This window comes from Manis pentadactyla, chromosome 2 (genome assembly GCF_030020395.1).
Source record: "Manis pentadactyla isolate mManPen7 chromosome 2, mManPen7.hap1, whole genome shotgun sequence".
NCBI classification, from domain to species: Eukaryota; Metazoa; Chordata; class Mammalia; order Pholidota; family Manidae; genus Manis; species Manis pentadactyla.
In genome coordinates, this window is record NC_080020.1 from 220,579,418 (window position 1) to 220,600,033 (window position 20,616).

Here is a 20,616-nt window from a genome sequence, read left to right on the forward strand (position 1 = left end):
CTACATTGGACCTGTGAGCATCATTATTTTCTGTTTGAGTTCTTAGTGATTCTGAATCTGAAAGACTCAAAAGGAAGTGAACTCTAAGAGATTTTTAAGCTGAGGAGATTTGCATTCAAAATAAAATGTGTGTGTAGAAATGTGTGTGTAAAGCTTCAGAAGGATGGGCTATAGGAAGATTTTGAGCCTATGTTTCAAATTAAGTGTAATTATAAATTGCATAAATATCTCTGCAAATATGCAAGCATTCCTTGTAATTAGCAATCCTAACATGTAGTTTAAATGCATGAAATGGCTTTTTAAAAATATTTGGGTAATTAAGGTGTAGGAAAAAAATCTCTGCCCCAGGAAATTTCAGTGTAATTCACATGAATGACAGGCCAGTTTCATGAGTGTCATCTATATTAAGCAAAACATACTGAAGTGGTATAATTTTTTTTTCAGTGACCAATATTTAAAGGATCTCATGCTTTACTTCTTAGGATATGGGATTAGTTATTTTGAAACACTTAGATTCAAAACACTTGTAAATATTAGTCCATCTCTAGCAATAATGGTAATGATTGATTCAACCATATCACCAAACAATGATTGCTAAGAAATTCTTTTGTATGCACTGTGTATATTGAATTTACTATGTATTTACTATGTATAGTGCTTAATGGCATGGGCTCCTTGGGTCTGTGCCTCCTCTTTGTCACTTTATAGCTAGACCTCAGTTTTCTCATCTATGGAATGAAGAAACTTACTTGCTAAAGGTGTTATGAGTATTAAATAAGATAATGTATATAAGTGCGTTAGTGTAGTTCCCAGAAGATAGTAAGCCATAACTACTACTGTTATTCTAAGCACTTCTCTACCGTGAGACATAGTCCTGTCTTACTGATGTATGAAATTGTTAAGACAGAATATGAGATCTCAAAAAGCAAGTTCTTGATTATTAAAACAGAATGGCATTTGCAGTTTATAAACTGCATGCATATGATTAAATAAGCTGAATAGTCTTATCCTAAGGAAGAGGAAAACATGGCCTTCTGGGGAGAGGAGATAAACTTAACTAGGATTATTTCTAGGTCTGTGCTTTGACTGTTAACAACTTTATCTTGGAAGGCTGTGTGGTTTATATTGCATATTCTCTAACATGTCTTAATGTTGGCAACCATATAAAGGGAAAAACTGTGTGCTGTTTTCAACGTGTGTGTATTGAGAAGCACCCTGCCCTCACTGCAGCAGGCAGACTCAGCTCATAACCAGATAGGAAAAGTAGCAGGTGATGCTGTTCTTTTGAAGATGTTGAAGTACCTTTTATCATGGCTTCATGTAGTCATAACACTGGACATCATTGCTGTACCCCAGAGAAATGGATACATCTGTAATAAGCTATCTGAACAGTAATGTTTACTGATACTGATTTTCAGATTTCACATTTTGTTTTTAAAAAATGCCTATTTAATGAAACAGCTTGCACATAAACTACACCTAAACATCATACTCCTTACCTTATGCCTGTACTTCAGATTGCTTCCTAACTTTCTTTCTGAAAAATGATTAATAATAATAATACATCAGAATAATAAAAATAATTCTGATTAAGAAAAATAAACATCAGAATACTGTGTCTAATCCCCCAAAATGCACCTTGTAAAAAAGTCCCTGTGTGTATCCTCTCTTGTACTATTGGAGGAGACGTGGTTGTGCTTCATTATCAAAAATTGACTCCAGTAGATTTAAAATGAGAATGAGAAATATATGAAAATGTTTCCTTAGAGTAGAATGAATTGGCCAGCCTAGAAGTTCTTTCTTTAATGAGACAGTAACATAAGAAAATGTTTTGTCTTATACACAGATTTGGAAACCTTCTCTGCACAGCTGTGTTATAAAATTGGGTATACTTCCTTGACCTCAGTGATTTTTTTTGCCAATAGGTTTCTATATTATTAAACATACTTTTATTACTATGACTTATCCTATCAAATGTGGGCTATAAATTTCGTTGAATTTATCATTATGGTATCTAGAAAAAGTGTAAGTTTCATCTAACAGGGAATAACTGTTCTCCATAGGCCAGAGAGGAAAACCAGTCTCTCATCAACTAAGTATTAATTATGATAAACAATCTTTGGTCTTTTTATATTTTAGAGAGGCAATGATGCATTCAGAGTACACATTAGAACTTCCTTATTGTTTTAGTACATTCCCATGATTTCAGAATGCACTTTAATTCTCAATTTGTTATTGATACAGATCAACCAAATGTAACCCTGTAGTTACTCATGTATTTTCAGTTTCCCTTGCATGCAGTTTGTTAAGTATGGGTCACAGTAATGGATCATTTACATGAAGTTATGGATTACTTCCTCTTTCTGCCAGCTGATTTGATCAGTATGAAGTTCCTTATGTGCTGTGGGTTACCTAACTTGTATGGAATCTGTATGGTGCATTTTTTAGTATGACAGTAACTGTATTAACCATTTATGTCCTTGAAATCTTTGAAGATATTTTAACAAACACGAGGACACCCTTATTTTGAAGTGAATAAACTTGAAAGTAAAATGAGCAGTGGAGTTACCATAAAAGACTAAATTACCAGAGTCCTTGGAAAACAGCACATTTTCATTAGTTGATTGTCTGGTTAACTGGACTGGCCAGGGGGGGGGGGAAAGCAAAACGTTTATTTCTGACTTTCCCATTTAAAATGTTTGTAATGTGTTTTAGCCTATTTTTCTGCTTTCATAAACAGAGTACAATAGAACAAAATTTAGTTTTATTTTCCTAATGAAGAATTTGTAGCAGCTGAGCATCCTCGTTCTGAATAGTTTCTCTTACAATCTGTGGGGCTGTTATAAATGCAGAAGTTTTAGGAGATTAGGATTAAATGAACTGACCTCACATTATTCCCTGGAATTATTTTTTTGACCAAATCCAAATCCCTGATAATAGTTGGTTTGGTTATTTACTAATATGGTCAAAAGTTGTCTGGAGGAGAAAGTAAGATAGAGTCGAGTTGTTAAATTCTAGCTAGTGGAGATTACATTATTCAGTGACATCTACTTTTCCAGGTTTCACTTATATGACATAGTTGAGGAACCTCAAAATAAGCAAAATTGCCTTTGTGTTTCAGAATAAAAAGCCTGAAGAACATATGAGCCCAAGGCTTAGAATGTCTCATTTGAGGCTTGTCAACTCCCTTTTATTCACAATCCCAACCAGCTGGTTTTGAAGAAACAACAGAATTTGGACATCCCCATTGTCAACACATACAAATCTACCTAATGTTTCATCGTAGCATAGTACTCCATTGTGTGGCTACATCATAATTTATGCAACCACTCCTAATCATGGACACTCATCTCCAGTCTTTGCTTTTCTGAATAATTCTGTTTTCAACTTTTCCCAACTGCATTTATTGAACAACTCTTTCTTTTTCCACTGATACCTTTATCATACATTTAATTCCCATATGTATTCAGGTCTGTTTCTAGACTTTTTTGTTGTTGTTCCATTGAGCTACAATGATTGTTTTTGACATGTTACTGTTTTAACTATTGCAGTTTCATAATTTGTGTAATGTTTAGTAGAGCACATCTCCCCTCTTCCTATTCTTTTTTCAGAATTCCCAGATTATGAGTGTATTCCATTTTCCAGGTGAACTTCAAAATAAGGATCATTTTTTTAGTATTTTAATTGGGATTAAATGCATTGAATTGACAAGTTAATTTAGTGGGAGAATATTCTTTTGCAATGGAAGAACAAAGAAATGTCCCTTTGGGTCTTAAAGTTTTCTTTAGATGTGCTGTACATTTCTTTTAATATTTGTTTTTAGCTATTATATGCACGAGATTTTCTTAAATGTAAGCCATAAATAATAGTAATTTTGCCTCTCCAGTATTTTATCTTGTCTAATTTCATTGATTTAGTATTTCTGGTACGGTATTAACAATACCACAACTAGAATAATCCTATTAAAAGGGAAGTTAGGCATGTCACTCCTGTTTTCAAAATGCGTCAAAGGCCTCTCAGCTACTCAGTAAGAACCAAAGTCCTCTCAGAGCCCACATCCTCCATCCCCCTGTGGTCCCCTGTGATCACCACTTAAGCTGCTCTTCTTTCACACACTCTGCTCCAGCAATACTGTTCTCTTTCTTTTACTCAAACACACCAAATTAGGTACTATCTTAGGGCCTTTGCATTTGACCTTCCCTCTCCCAGAAAAACCCTTTTTCCAAATATCTTCCAGCTCACTCTACAACTGCCTTTGCACAAATGTCCCCTTTCATTGACTCCTTTACAACTACCACTTCTAGCAATTCCTACTCTTCTTTCATTATTGTTTTTTCCCTACCTCACCATGGACTTGAGACTTACTAATAATATACATGTTTTATTCAGTTATTATTTTGTTGTTTATTCCTTAAATTGACATATAGTTATTTTTAAATTATTAGTCATTTGTTGTGACTTACTAATATACATGTTTTATTCATTTTTATATCGTTTACTCAATCATTTCTTTAATATTTACTGTCAGTTATATTTTTATTATTTATACCTTTCTCATGCAAAAATTGGTGAGGGTATACAAAAAAATTAAAATGTCAAAATAAGATTTTTAGATTTACATTTTAGATTTAGCTCCAAATATTAGGAATTATTTAAATAAAAATGTAGTACATGTACTGGTCATATTATTTAGAAGACAGATTGCCATATTAAATAGAGGAAAAGAAAATCTAAGTATATTCTCTAAATATAAAGCTATAGAAAGGCAGAAAGTAAAAGAGTGGGAAAGTTATATCTTGCAAATTCTACCAAAAGAAAACTGGTATAGCTATGTTAATATTAAAATAAGCCCTAAGGGAAAAGTATTACTAGTGATGAAGAAAGTTCCTTCATAATTACAAAAGGTTTACTTTGTCAGGTACAAATAGTCAATATTAGGAATGAAAGAGGTGATATCACTACTGGTGGTCTGGAGATTGAAGTATAATAGCAAGAAATAATAAATAACTTTATACCAATAAATTTGGAATTTTAAATGAAATGGGCAAATCCCTAGAAAAAGGTAATGTCAAAACAGATTCAAGAATAGAAAGTCTGAATGGTCCTAAGCCATTAATGAAGTTGAATTAATCAATAGCCAAAACTTTCTAAAAATAAAACTCCAATTTTCACTGGTGAGTTCTATCCAATATTCAGAGAATAAATTATTCCATTATTTACAAAATTTTGTGATATAAAATTTTACAAAATCCTCTAGATAATGAAGACAATATTATCCAACTCAGTTTTCTCAGCTAGCAAACCTTTATATCCAAACCTGGAAAGAAAGAAGAAAGTTATAGGACAGCTTCACTCACTAACATGCAAAATTCCCACCCAAAATATTAGGAGACCAAATGTAGTAACATATAAAAATGATGTATTCTGACCAAGGTGCTTTATCCCAAAAATGGAAAGTTAATTTTACATTAGAAAATCAATTGATAATTTACCACATTAATAAATGAAAGGAGAAAAATCACATGACCATCTCAATAGGTACAGTATTTGATAAAATTGAGCATCCATTTATGATTTTAAAAAGCAACTAGCAAACTACGAATAGAGGAACTTTTTAAATTTGACAAAGCATTTCTCTAGAAAACCTTCAGTATACATCGTGCTTTATGGTGATTATATTGAAATTTGTCCTTTTGAGTTCAAGAGCAAGAATTATTTCTGTTTAGCATTATTAGTAGGGTTTTGGCCAACTCAGTAAGTTAAGAAAAAGAAATAAAGGATACAAGGATTTGAAAGAAGCAAACACAGTCTTTATTTGTGCATGATATGAATAAGTACTTAGAAAATTCAAACGAATTTACCGACAAGTTATTAGAACTAATAAGGAACTTTAGTAAAATTTTCTAGACAAAAAATCAACATGCAGATATCATTTATATATATAAGCAACCATTTAGAAAATTAAAATTTAAAAATATCTATTTATAATAGCACAAAAAATAACAAGCACCTAGTAATCTGACAAAAGTTATACAAGATGAATACATGTGGTATGTATAAAATATTTTTAAAGACACTAAAGATTTGTAGGAAAAGGAAAACTATCCCACTTTCATGGATGAGATAATATTGTGAAGATAGTACTTCTCCTCAAATTATGTACAAATTTAGTACAATCCCAAGTTTGTGGAGCTTGAATAGCCAATGCCAAAATATTTATGGAAATGCAAAGAGCCAAAAGTACCCAAGGCATTTTTGAAGAACAAGGGGGGATTTAACATCCTATCAAATATCAAAATAAAAAGCTTTCATAAATAAGACATTGTGCTCTTGGTGCAGAGTTAGAAAAGTAGGCCAGTAGGGCAGATTAGAGAGCTCCGAGAAGGACCCATTCACATACACACAAGATGTACAACAGACATGTCAGTGTAGGAAAGTGGGGAAAGGGCGGTCTTTGCAGTTAATAGTGCCGGGACAATTGGGTTTCCATATGGAAAAAAAATGAATTAGATCAGTATTTCAGCCCACTCATAAAACTCAGTTCCAGGTAGATTTTGAACCTAAATGTGAAAGCCTAGACCAGAGAGCTTTTAGAGATATTGTTGAAGACTGTATGTTGCCAGAGAACCTGCCGTGACTGTGAACTGTGGCCAGCCTGGCCTCCTTCCAGTATCGTGTACCTGTAGCTCCAGGTGGGACTGACAAACGAGAGACCAGCTGAAGCTGAGAAGTCAGTTTCTTCATCATTGTCTTTGCTGCCACCACAGCTGCTAACAAGAAACCTGCTCTTCAGCCTGTGGAGTGAAGGTAGCTCCTTCTTAGCCCTTCAGCTAGGAGGCCCTCAGCAGGGCAGTGAGAAACCCAACCTCTCTAAGTACCAAAGATTGCTTTGCGTAAATCCCCCGTTTGAAGTCTCTCAAGCCTTGTTAAGTCCACTAGAACATTGGTACCACTTACAAGAATAAAGGACTCATGATACTAGAATTACCCATAAGATAGGGAAAGAATTCTGAATTTGAAGGTATAAAATCAGTAGTTAACTACAGCACCCCTCCAGTTACTGGAAGATTTTTCATCATTTTTACCTCTCAGACTCTTAAAGCATGTTGCTTAGTGTCCAAATGCAATGCCAGCTCCTTGAAGAAACCTTGTCTAACAGCTAACGTTAGACAGTATGGTGGTAAAATTTTACTTCCTGTGTGAGCTCCAGATACCCACTACAGTGACGGTGCTTTCAAAACAGAGGAACAAAGTCTAATACTTAATTAATGCCATGTTGTTTAAGAGTTACTGTTTGTCAACATCATTAATACTTGGTATTAGTAGACTTCTTAATTTTTGCCCGTCTGAAGTGCATATTCCGTATCTCTAGGAGAAAGAGCAGTCACATGTGACTTTGAATCATTGAGAGCTGTCCTGAAGACTATCTTTGGACAGAGGCAAATGTGAAGTAGTGTCATACCCCTGTCAATCAGATACAAACATACAGTGACTGGCTGTGGCATAACCACAGTGATGATGCTTGTACTACATACTGTGCTTACCCTGTGTCCTCAACACTATGATTGCTGCTGAATTGGAATGCTATATGCTGGTGTTATGGTACCAGAGGAAGAAGATGACCAAAAATCAGCCAAGTCCAAGGACTCCAGAGCTGATTTCATGCCTTCTTTGTGTTTGAATGCATTGAGTTGGAGATCACACTGAAAGTGACATGCAGGGAGAATGATTCCTCTAATTGACTTTTCTTATGCTACCAGACTTCACAGAGATTCCATAACCTTTGTATAAATCTGTATATATAACCTTTGCATAATCCCATTGCAATACAGGCAGCCAGCTCTAGCTGGAGGATTCTGGATCATCCTTGTCATTCTGGAGCCCACAGTGATCTTCATCACAAGTACCCATGAATACCTGCCTCATAAGGCCTTTATTAAGCACAGTCCATCCAGCATCTCTTCTGCTTTGTACTTGAGAAGATTCCAAAGTGGCAGAAACTCCCATATTCTGGCTGAAACCCTGCATTCATTCGAAAAACATGTTATGAGCATTTTGCATGTGTTGTTGCGGATCTAACATTTACAAAATCAACTGAAAAGGTTGAGGCTTCCTGCTTCCAAAGAATGTTTTTTATTCACCACCAAGGCTACAGGGAACAGTATATTCTTACTTTTGTGACAGAGGAGGGGATCTAGTAGAGGTCAGATTATTATGACCAAAAAAGAAACAACTGAAATACCTCAGTTATTGTTGAGGGAAAAGGAAAAGTCTGTAGGCCATGGCTGAGCCCTCAGCTGACAGATAAAACCAAGGTAATATCATGGTTAGAAAGGAGAGTCCTCTGTGTTTTCTGCCCTTCAGTCCCTGCCCTTTATTAGTAAGAGAGGCTTGAAGGCAGAATTAGAGGTGATACCTGATCAACTTTAGCATTTGGGAATGCCATCAAACAGGTTACTATGAAAAAGAGACAGTCAGCAAAAACCTACCTTTACTCTACCAGGAACAGTGTATTCATTCATCTAGAAGGAGGAATATAAATACATAAGGGTAATGGCAAATCACTGATCCCTGAAACCAAAGGAACAGATTCACACCAAAGTTGTGAAGTTAAACACAACTGAAAGTCTAAACCCACAGTGCAGAACAGGTAAAAGGTAGCATTATCTAATTTGTAAAAAAGCATTTTGGAGGAAAAAATAGTATCTTCATGATTTGAGTTTGGAAAAGAATTTCTTGAACCAGGCACAAAGAACAACTATAAAGGAAAAGACTGCTAAATTCAACTGCATGAAACTTAAGAACTTATCTCCATTAAGAAAAAAAAGTAAGAAATGACAGGCAAGCCAAGGACTGCAACATGATAAAGAACTGGTATCTAGAAAAAAAAAAACTACAAATCTGAAAAAAAGACAGGCAGCTTAATAGAAAAATGTGCAAGACACTTGAATAAGTACTTCAGGGCATATAGAAAATGTCCAATAAACATATAAAAGCTATTCAACCTTACTAGTTCATCAGAGAAACACAAAGCCACTGTGAAAGTCCACTATTCACCAGGTTAGTCAAAATACAAAGCTTGCAAGCACCAAATATGGTGAGGATATGTAACAATATGAACTCTCATGTCTGTTGGTAGTGGAGATAAACTGGTACAACTGCTTTGGAAAACTGTTTGAATTATCTATGAAAGTTGAACATGTGCGTATCATATGACCCAGTATTTCTATTTCAAGGGTATGTAGTCAACAGAAATATATATGCATTTGTGTACCAAGAGATGTGTATAAAAATGTTCATAGCAGCCTAGTTGTACTATTTCTGGTTTGAAAACAACACAAACATCTATCAGATAAATTGTGATATGTTTATACAGTGGAAAACTGTATAGCAAAGATAAGCTGTTGATACATGTATCAACATAGATGAATATTATAAACAATGTTGAGTGAAGGAAGTAAAATACAAAAGCATGCATGATTACATTTATATAAAGTTCATTAACCAACAAAAATTAACTACAGTATTAAGGCATATATTAGTCTTCTCGAACTGCTCTAACAAAATACTATAGCCTAGGTGGCTGAAACAACTGACATTCATTTTCTCACAGTTCTGGAGGCTGGGAGTCCAAGATCATTATGGTCAATTTCTGGTGAGACATCTTTCTGGCTAGTAGATGGCCACTTTCTCCCTGTGTGCTCATCAGACCGCTTCTGTGTTCTTGAGAAGAGAGCAAGCTCTCTTGTGTCTCCCCTAATATGGATACTAATCCTATCTATGAGGGCCCCATCCTTATGACCTCTTTAGCCTTAATTACCTATCTGAAGATACTGTCACACCAGGGGTTAGGGCTTTGGCATGTAAATCTTGGGAGACACAATTCAGTCATTATAGCAGGATGGTAAGTATTAATGTAAAGCAAAATAAGGAACTGACTGTAAAGGATGATAAGTACTGACACAAGTAACGTACTGAGGTCAGGATAAAGGCTTACCTAAGTTGAGCAGAGGAAGGAATGATTGGAAGATGCCATACTGACAGTGTTTTGTTTCTTGAACCATTTTATAAATTATTTCTTAAATTGCATATTTATGTTCTTTATGGTTTTCTGTATGTTATACTTAACACCTTAAAAGATTAAAAAATAAAACCATTGTACCCATTCTCATTTCCTATTCTATATGTTAACATTCATGATCTATTCCATTTACATTATTCTATTATTAATATGGAAACTTAATGTATCTCCATTAAGAAAAAAAATAATAAGAGATGAACAGGTAAGCCAACTATTTTGGCTTTTCTGATCCCCCATGGAAGTTATGTATTAATTTTTAAAGTATTAATATGGTGGATAGTAGTAAATTTTAAGTGTTTTAGTGATGCTTTTTCTCCTTCTGGAGTATTATTAAAACATATTTCGTGACATTCTGATGAATTGGGTTGAAATGATATTTTTGTTCATAAACATTTTCCCATGTAGGTAGAGATTTCCAGTTTCACTTGTCCCTGGTCTGCCCTTTATTAAGGTTGAATGGGTTGTTAAGAATATATTTGGTCCTGTTAAAGATCATCTCTGGCTGGTAAGATTAAGGAATAGAGGAGCTTTTCAAAAGTGTACTTTCTCCACGTATAATCAATAAAAGAATGCTGACTCGAGTTTTTTTATGTATCTCTGTTTTTTTCTGTTAGCATTAGTAAATCAAGTTGGCGTAACTACTAAAATAATACATTAATTACTGCTTTCAACAATCCTCCAAAGGGACTCTGAATTGCTATCACAGTCAAGAAGTTATCTAGGAATTCTGATTTCTTCCTCACTCTGAAAATTAACTCCAATCACTCAACCAATATCCTTATATCCTACCCAGATTGATTGTGGGCTGAGAAGGCAGCAGTCGGTAGTTCTCATTCTGAACAGATTTCAGTCGTATGCTAAAACCCAGTCATTTGTAAATATTGTTAATAGAAAAAACAATAAAGCAGTAAGTCCCTTAAGAAAAGGTCTCATCAAACTATGTTTTTTATTGTAGATAATTCGCTCCTTTCTGCTCTTTCCAACAATTGAGCGAATGTCTGAGACCCCCAACGGCCGGATCGCCACTCCACTTTTGTGCTGGTTTCGATATGTACTCTATGTTCTTGGCTACTTTTTACTTAAACCATGGCCTTTGAAAATCAAGTCCTTGTTGATCAGAATGAGCCTTCAAATGATGAGCCTGAAGAATGAGTTTTCACTCCTGAATGTACTGGAACCATTCTGCCTTGGTAAGCATATTTTAAAATGTATCTTTACTCTTGTGTCACAAGGTGTTGAGAGAATAATCTCAGACAGTGGATTAATATCAAGCAACGAATTATTTGTTGAGATTGTTTCCTCCCAAAAGTTTGAAACTAGAAATAAAATGAAATTATTGAGTTCTGTAGGACAGACAGAAAAGCCTAACCAAGGTTTCATTTTAAACCTCATCCTTCCGATTCTCCACTCTAGCTGCAGGATGGTGAGAAAGAATTCTTCTCTATCTACTACATTCTATTTAATGTAATGAAATAGTCCTTACAGGAATCCATGGTGTGCACTGTTAGCTCAATGTGAGCACTTTGCAAAAAACAGTCCAAGGAAACCAGGCCCAATATTCCTGTAGAGTGAATGACATTTACTTTCCTCTTTAAATGTTTTTGGAGGTGTTTAAATTATAAAAGTAATAAGTAATAGTCATAGTAATATAACACTGACTGCTTTGCTGACTATATTTTCTGAATGTGCCAAAGAATGTTTTATTACTTTACTTTTTGGCTTCAAATGTAGTTTTTAAGCATAATGTATCTTTTTAGCTAATAACAACCTATACTATACTTATAAATGACCTTTGTAATAAAATAAGCCTTTCCTTATCTATAAAATGGGGATGATAATATCCCACACCTCTGAAGATTACTATAAGATTAAACATGATAATGTATGTAAAGTGTCTAGTATTTTATTTATAATAAGACTTCAATTAATGATATCATAACAGTTGCTGCAGCAGCTGTTGGCACCATTCAAAACTTTTACGTGTAGACCTTAGAAGAGCTAATGAGCTTTAAGTATTATTATTTGCCCCATTTTACAGATAAAGATACTGAGTTACAGAGAAGTTACATGATTTTCCCAGAGTCACACAACTAGTGGGTAGTGTTCAAACTCCAGCACACTGCCACTGTGCTAAGCTTCCTTTTACCTTAATTGCTGCTATTGTCTTTTTCCCTTAGTCAATCATAATAAAGTTTGTGATGCTCACGTACATTAAGAGTACCACAAGATCATGAGCATAGCAAATCCAGAAACAAGTCACACTACTACCTTTTCAGTTGTACAGCTACAGATTATATGGGATGTGTTTATCCAAATAGGTAGCAAGCAGCAGTCCTCACAAAAACAAAGTTCAATTCTTTATTCAGCCTTAGCATAGCAATGAAAGAAGGGAAGCAATGCTAAGAATAGTCATAAAAATTATTAAAAATTGGAGGTGGTGATGTCCCTTAAAGATTTTCTGGTCCAGCCCTTTATCCTTCCCTCTTATTATAGAAGAGAAAGAGATGGTCTAGTAAGTGAAAATGGCACTGACTGCAAGTCAGAAACCCTCAACTCTCATTTTGGTTTACCCCAGGCTCACTCTGTGGCCTCAGTTTAGTCCCTTCCTCTCTCTCATTCTCAGTCATTGACCAAATCAAGAGTTAGACTAAATGATGTCTAAGGCCTTTGGAAATTATTTGAGACCAAATAGAAATCACTTGAAATTCCTATCTAAAGTTACTCCACATACCTTTTAATAAGTCATTTTATTTCACTTAACAGCTTTTTTTTCCTTCTTGGTTATTTTTCTTTTTACATCATAGAAAGGATTTAAAAAGACATTCTCTATTTAGGGACTCCATTTTTCTCTAACAAATTCTGCTTCCAGGAAGATGATACACCTTTCCCTGCATCTCCTACTAAGTACTAAAGCCCCTGTATATTTTACATAAAACAAATATAGGAAGACTTTGAAAGGTGGAGAAGAAAGCAAACCTTTCTTCTGTAGGAATCTCGGACTCAGAGAACAGCGCAGTAGTGATTTCCCTGGGTTTCTTTGTACCACATATATCCTAGACTTGGAACTAGCAACCCAGAAGCACCAACAGATACAGACAAAAAATGCCCCAGCAAGAACCTGCGCTTTCTAGCCAAAGGGCCAGGGAAATGGCAACCTTTGTAAAGTAAACTTTCAGATAATAACTGCTCTAATCTAGCCAAGCATAGTGGTAAAATGTGGCCTTATCTGTACTCATGCTAGCAAAGGCCAAGTAGGAAGCCTGGATTTCACCCCCCACCCAACCGTATTGAGATACTTTTCTCCTTCCCCACTAGGGCAGTGTGAGGAGGAGACTGTGAAGAGCTGAGCTCTCACCACTGCTTAGCAGTATGGGGCCGTGACCACCACCACCCGTGAGGTCAGGGGAGGTCACGTGAGGGGAAGTAGCAAGGCTGGAAGAGTAACAGTAGAAGCCTAGAGAGGAGTCAGAATTTTACCCCTGCCCAACGATAATGAGGAGTCTCCCCACTCTTTGGATGTCAGCAGAAACCTGGTGGAGAACCTGGTAGTAGAGAGGTGATACTCCCCCCTTCACTCTCCCCCTGTGGAGAAGTATCAGGGAAAAATAAAATCTAAATTGGGAAGTTTAAATAAGATCCAGAGTATCATAATGAAACTTAAAATGTCCATATTTTAGTTAAAAATCACTTATCATTCCAAGAACCCAGAAAAATCTCAATCGGAATGGGAAAAGACCATAGGTGCCTGTACCAAGATGACAGAGATGTTAGAATTATCTGATAAAGATTTTAAAGCAGCCATTATAAAAATGCTTTGGTGAGCAGTTAATAAACATATTTGAAACTAATGAAAAATTAGAAAGTCTCAAGAAAAAGAAGACTTAAACTGGAAATTTTAGAATTGAAAAAATAAATGAAAAAAACTCAATGTGTGGGCTCAACAGTAAAATTGAGGGGACATAGGAAAGAATCAGTGAACATGAAGATAGAACAATAGAAGATAGGAACTTTCCACATTTGGTAAAAGACATAAAACTACAGATTCAAGAAGCTGGATAAACTCCAAACAAGATAAACTTAAAGAAATTCACACCAATACACATCATAATTAAACCTTTGAAAACCAAAACAAGGAAAATGCCTTGAAAGCTGCCAGAGAGAAATGATTATTTATAGAGGAAAATCTATTTGAATGACAGCTGTTTCTCATCAGAATATATAGAGGCCAAAAGAAATGACATGTATTTCAAGTACAAAAAGAAAAGAACTGTCAATATAGAATTCTATATCTAATGAAAATATACGTCAGGAAAAAAGTAAAAAGACATACTCCAGTGAAGGAAGACTAAAGGAATTTGTCCTAAAAGAACAGCTGTAGGAAGTTCTCTGTACAGAAAGGGAGTGATAAAAGGAATCTTGAAACATTAAGAAAGGAAGAAACAACAGAAGGAACAAAAATGTGAGTAATTACATTTTCCTTCTCTTCTTGAGATTTCTAAATTATATTTTAATAGTTGAAAAATTGTAACACTGATATGGTTCTGAATATATACACAAGTATTTAAGACAACTATAAATGAGGGAGGGCAAAGGAACATAAATGGAAATAAGGTTTCTATGCTTTGCTGGAACTGGTAAGATGTCAACAGCAATAGACTGTATTAAGTTGCATATATAAAATGTAGTATCTAGAATAACCACTTCATAATTATACAAAGAGACATAATCAAAACACCATAGGTAACTCAAAATGATATTCTAAAACATATTCAGTAACAAATAGGAAGACAAAAAGAAGACCACAGAGGAACAAAAAATGGAAAACAAATAATATAATGACATAACAAACTCTTACCAATAATTACATTACATGTAAATGATCAAAATACACCAACTAAAAGACAAAGACTGGCAGAGTGGATTAAATAATATAACCTAAGTTTACTGCTGTCTTCACAAAACTCAGTTCAAATACAATTATATAGATTGAAAGTAAAAGAATGGAAAAAGGTACATCATGCCAAACATTAATCAGAAGGAACCACGAATGACTGTAATATCAGATAAAGTAAACTTAAGCAAAGAAAATTACCAGCGACAGAGAGGAACATTATGTAATAAAATAAAAGGGTCAGTCTACCAAGACTATGTAACAATCCTAAATGTGTGTGCACATTTAGGACACAGAAGGTCCAAACAGGAGAGCGCCAAAATACATAAGGCAAAAACTGATCGAACTGAAAGGAGTAATGGACAAATCCATTGGATAGTTGTATACTCAAACACTCCTGTCCCAAGAAATGACAGAACAAGACAGAAAATTACCAAGGATATAGAAGAATTCAGTGACAGTATCAACCAACAGGATTTAATAGACATTTGTAGAACATTCCACCCAAAACATCTGCATTTCTGATAGACATTAGATAGATACCTGTGCTTTCCTTATGCATCTAGAAATACTTTCTAAACCCAAACCAGGACATGGGATATAAGAAAGTTTTATTTATTTGTTTTTCTCTATATATTTAGTGAATATGTAATATATTACATGTGATATATAATCAAGCGCTTCATGTTCTTAATTAAAGCAGGTAATTATATAAATGTTTTTTCCAATTTTTCTACACCAGAATTATGAACACCTGTTGGAGAAGTAGGTTCTGTAAACTGCACTTGAGAGAAAGGAATCTGCCTTTCAGCTGTAGTAATAGACCCCCTACTGCATTTTCCAGCAGCCCCAAGTACAGGCATCAAGTTTGGACACCGGACACATTCCTCCCTGATTGAAGGCAACCAGAGCCTTCTGCCACTTTGTTGCTTGGAGAGCCCTGGGGTTCCTTCGCCACACAACCATAGTAGAGTTATACTGTGCAAAATAGATTCTGTAAACCAGACTGAACACTCAGCCACGGTGCTTCATCTATGTGCCAGACAGCCAAGTTGCAAACAAACTTTTGAAACACAGCCCTCATATTTCTGACATCTCTCCCTTCTCTGATTTTCTATTCTCTACTAGATCTGACCTCCTGATGTCCAAGTAACCAGTACTTCAGTGTTCTCCTTTATTCCCCATAACCTCGGGTAAAGAGAAAGGAGGCAAGAATTACCTGTCTTCTTTCTTCTTTGGGTTCTTGGTTCATATTCTACTTGGGTACTTTGTTCAGTCTCCTAGTAGTGACCCTAGGTTGATCCTTACCCAGGCATCTGAAATATCCTAGCCAGACTCTTCCCACCTGTCCCCTTTGGATACTGAGTCATTCTTGCTGCCTCTTGGAACCATTACCACGGAAGCCACCCTTGCCCTGGCCTGCCCCGGCCATCCCTTAGGCGATTCCTGTTACCTTGCTTACTGCAAATGGAGGAAGGTCCCTGCTGAGACAGAGCCATACTCAAAAGGTAATGCCCCGGCCTTTGCAGATGGTTAGTTGACACCTCTTGAGTTTATATCTCATAAATAGTGTAGGTAGTCAATGTTCAAGCCAGCCACTTGAACTGGTGGCATGATTTTTAGGTTATACAAGGAGGAGTTATTAAAGAAAAGGAGACCAGATCTGAGATCATTTTCAGTGGTCATATCTGTGCCATCTGGACATTCCTCTGAAAGATCTGCTTTTCTGTGGCTTGATTGTCATCCAGACAATAACCTTTAACATGCCAGCTTCACTTTTAGGAGGCTTTGCAGTATTTACACATTATGTAATGTCTGTGCTTCAGTAGAAATCTTATGGAAACAAATGGAGGAAGTTTCCAGTCCACTAATAATAATAAATCCTTCTCTATCTAGACAGACACTGATTTTCTGTATCCTTTAGTTTATACACATATTTTTTTGTTGTAGTAAGGTCTAAAAAATTTAAGGAGCCAAAATGTTCAAGTATTCTGAATGCTGGTGCCCTTTTGGCAAAGATGGCACTTCCCGTAGGCTGAGATTCTATGTTTTAGTCTTCTTCACCAGACTGAGTGAAACATAATTTCCTATCCAGCATTCAGAGAAGAGTAGCCCTACTTCAGTTAGCGGTACTTTATTAACTTTGCCAGTGTTCATCAGTTCAATTTATGTAAGTAGATTGTTATTTTAAATGTTATTTTTAAGGGAAATACAATTTTTTAAATTTTAATTCTGGAATGTTTGCTACTACGTATTTTCTTTAGAATAGATGTTCTATTTCATGACAAATAGACTTTTCACTGAGACAGCTTAATTGTATTTTCTGATCAAAGCTAACAGCAAATGTATTTTAGCTTAGCAATATCATAGGTCAACATAATTAACTTTAAAATATATTCTAGGGCCTTTTGTTTGGTTAGGCCAAATTGACATTTTAATTCCTTTCCGTTACCTAACTAGAAAAACACAGGGCAGAGACAAAGGGCATTCCTGGTAGGTTACATTACTTTGTTGTATATATTCTTGTAAAAGAAACTTTCGTAATCTTCACTTTCCGTAATCAATATGAAAATAACTTTTAAAAACATGTACAGTGATATGAAAGGAACTGAACTGGTCAGTGAACTGACACACGAACTTCACTACAGAATCACGGATTTCTTCTCAAAATACTTTAACCCTAGAATAATTTTTTGGATAAAACAAAACCAGACTCCCATGTTACCTATTCTCTCATTTGTGTATATAGCTTAGGAAAATCCATTTATAAATGCCAACTGAAGTTTTAATGATTCACGGAAGTTTAGCCTACAACTCAGCAATGAAGGAAAAGATTTTTTGTATATATGGTCAGGATTGGGATTTAGGGCAAAAGGTGATTAGATAAAGTACTAGAACATCATCCCTGGTTTAAAATTAAATGGCTCAATGAAGTTTTCACTATTTCTAAAGAAATTTCTAAAGAAATTTACATTTCTATAAAATTATCTGCCATTGAAAAAGTTGAATTATTTTTTTAAAAATCATACACCTTGAGTTATGATTTGCACTTCAGTGAACTCAATGTCACATAGATAAGATTATCTGTTTGCAGAATAAATGGATGGTTATAATAACCAAAGTCTTGGCTAATGGAGAAATACATAATGCATCATATGAATAATAAACACTTCTCCAAATTATTCAGAGATTTCAGAGGATAGAATTACTTTTTTAGGTCTGGTTTTCACATTGTTAAAAGCCACATTTAGCACCATTAGGAAAGATGAAAAACAACCTGGAACAAAATAAAGAACTCCCCTTGTAAGAAGAGTTCCTGGTTTCTAAGTACAGCTAGTCCTGCTTAACCTTCTGACAAACTCCTGGTTTATGCTTCTCGGAGTGTTTCTAGTCCTAACTCTGCCTGAGCAGCTCTGTCTGGATGGAGCTCTGCTGGAGTGTAGGGTACTCATGTCTGCAAGACCATCAAGTTTTATAGTCTTTTCTCACCCCAAGAATTGGCTACCATGCAGCCCTGCATGGCTGGCACTTCTCTAACTGCCCTGCCTTCAGACATCTTGCCAGCTTCAGGATGAGTCAGACGATGGGCTGAAGGACCTGTCCTTGGCAAGGCTCTTCTTCAGTCAGCCCCTACCTCTGCCTCCTCTCGGGGAAGTCTTAGTATATACAGAGATGGCATGATGCCACCCTCTCCCCCACCCCTGTGTATGACCAAAAACACCCAGAAAATTTCAAGGCCCCATCTTTGTCTTTGTTAGTAGGATTGAGTTTGGCTATGGATAACAGGAAACTAAATTATAGTGGCCTAAACAGACAGGCATCTATTTTTCTCATGCACCAGGAAATCTAGAGGTAGACAGTCTACAGATAAATAATATTTCAACAATGCCATCAGGGAGGGGGGTTCTTTCTAGATTTCTACTCTTTTGTCCTCACACATGGGAGATTTACTACTTCAAGAATTCACCTATCCTAATTTAACTTGTTCATCTGCAGTTAGTCCCTGTGCTTCAGCACTAGCAACCCTTTCTCCCCAATGTAACAGCAAAACCAGACAACCTGGGGCATTCTACTATGGAACCTTACCAGTGGCATCAGACCACATACTGTCAGAACAGCAGGACAACTTGGCTTCCAGCCCCTAAGTTCGACATTAGAGAGCTAGTCATACTCATGCATCTCCCCAGACCTCCTATTACATCATTAATTGTGGTTTTACTTCCCTCTGCATTTTCTCCCACTGCTGTGACCAGTGCTTTATGTGGCCTACTTTGGGGCCAGTTTCAACAGAAACTCTTAAACTTGCTCTTTTGCTCGCAGTGGTCAGTGATTTGTTCCAATTTTACACCAGTACCTGCCAGCTTGGCTCACCAATGACTGTGCTTCAACCTCCAGTTCTGGCCTCCATTGTGGCATCAGCTCTTGCACCACTCAAGGAGGGCAGCAGGTTTTTCCTCCTGACCCCCACCCCCCAAAACAAAAAACAAATAAAACACCAGCCCAGTCCTTTCTCATTTATTTCATTTAACAACCCTTACTGTCCCTTGCATGAACCAAGCACTTGGATAAGCCCTGGAAAGTGATAAGTGAAATATAGCTCCTTCCCTTTAGTTACTTTCACCAGGTTAGGGGAGACAAATCTGAAGAATTTAAATGCATCACAGTTATGGCTATCATGAAAACAGATGCAGGGCATGAGCTGTACTAAGAAAGGAGAGATCAGTTCTACCTAGATGAGTAAGGGAGGAGAAAACAACAAATTGGACTTGAAAATTATTTTTTTGCCAGGCAGTAAAATGATGTCAAGGTAGGTGATTGAGTTAAAAAGAAGGCAGCCTCCTATTGTAGACCATGTGACCTTGAAAGATTTAGTGATACCGTTTATCCTGTGAGATGAATATCCTATTGATCTTCCAACTTCAGCCCTCACCCATTTTAGTCCTTTAGCCGCTCTACCATGAGGTAAAGTCCTGTAGTTAACATCTGAACCCTAAGCAAATTTGCAAGATGATAGTAGCAAAGAAAATAGAGTAGTAGACTCCTTGGAGAGTTTCTTTTACACCTGTATCTAGATTTGTAATGAAACAAAAGTAAACAACATTCTTCTAAATCTTCCTCTTTCTTCATGTTTTTATTTCCATTACTTCTGCCATCAGATATTTCCTTCACTGTGGCACTGTGGTGCTTGAAACTGAATTCTGCTGGGTTTCCAGGAATACCACTGACAGTCATTGCCAAGAGAAATGTGTTTTCCCCTTAGGAAATTACACTTCTGTTTGGTATTATTATTTCTGACCACTGTGTTGTGTTATGAGCATTTCTGAGGAATGAAAAAGATGGCTTCCTTAGAGCAATTACTGGAAAAGAAACTGGTATTCTACTTTCTTTTTTTTTTTAAATGGTGAAATGGCAATTTACTAGGAGAAAAAAAAAATAGGGGTAAAAGTAGGGCCTATCCCTTTAAAAGAGATGCATTCCCTGATGAAAAATTTACTTTTAGAAATGTAAGATTTCTTACAAGTTGCTTAAATTTTTAAATTTTTTCAATTTCAAGAGTGACACTACAGCAAAGCATTTACCTCCATGAATTATCTTATTTCCCTTTAGAATTCTCCTTTGATCCAGGAGTTATTTAGAAATGTGT

At 35.8% G+C, this 20,616-nt stretch overlaps 1 protein-coding gene across 3 annotated transcripts in view; it reads left to right on the top strand.

The window, feature by feature from the left end:
• The window catches only part of LDAH (lipid droplet associated hydrolase), a 108,783-nt gene that overhangs the window by 66,208 nt on the left and 21,959 nt on the right, over positions 1 to 20,616 (top strand). For 2 of the 3 annotated variants that reach the window (XM_036881730.2, XM_036881729.2), the window contains one exon: positions 11,037 to 11,271. The exons of the other annotated variant lie outside the window; for it this stretch is intronic. In XM_036881730.2, the coding sequence (XP_036737625.1) occupies positions 11,037 to 11,271 (235 nt within the window). The remainder of the gene's footprint in view (positions 1 to 11,036; positions 11,272 to 20,616) is intronic. 3 annotated transcript variants of the gene reach the window in all.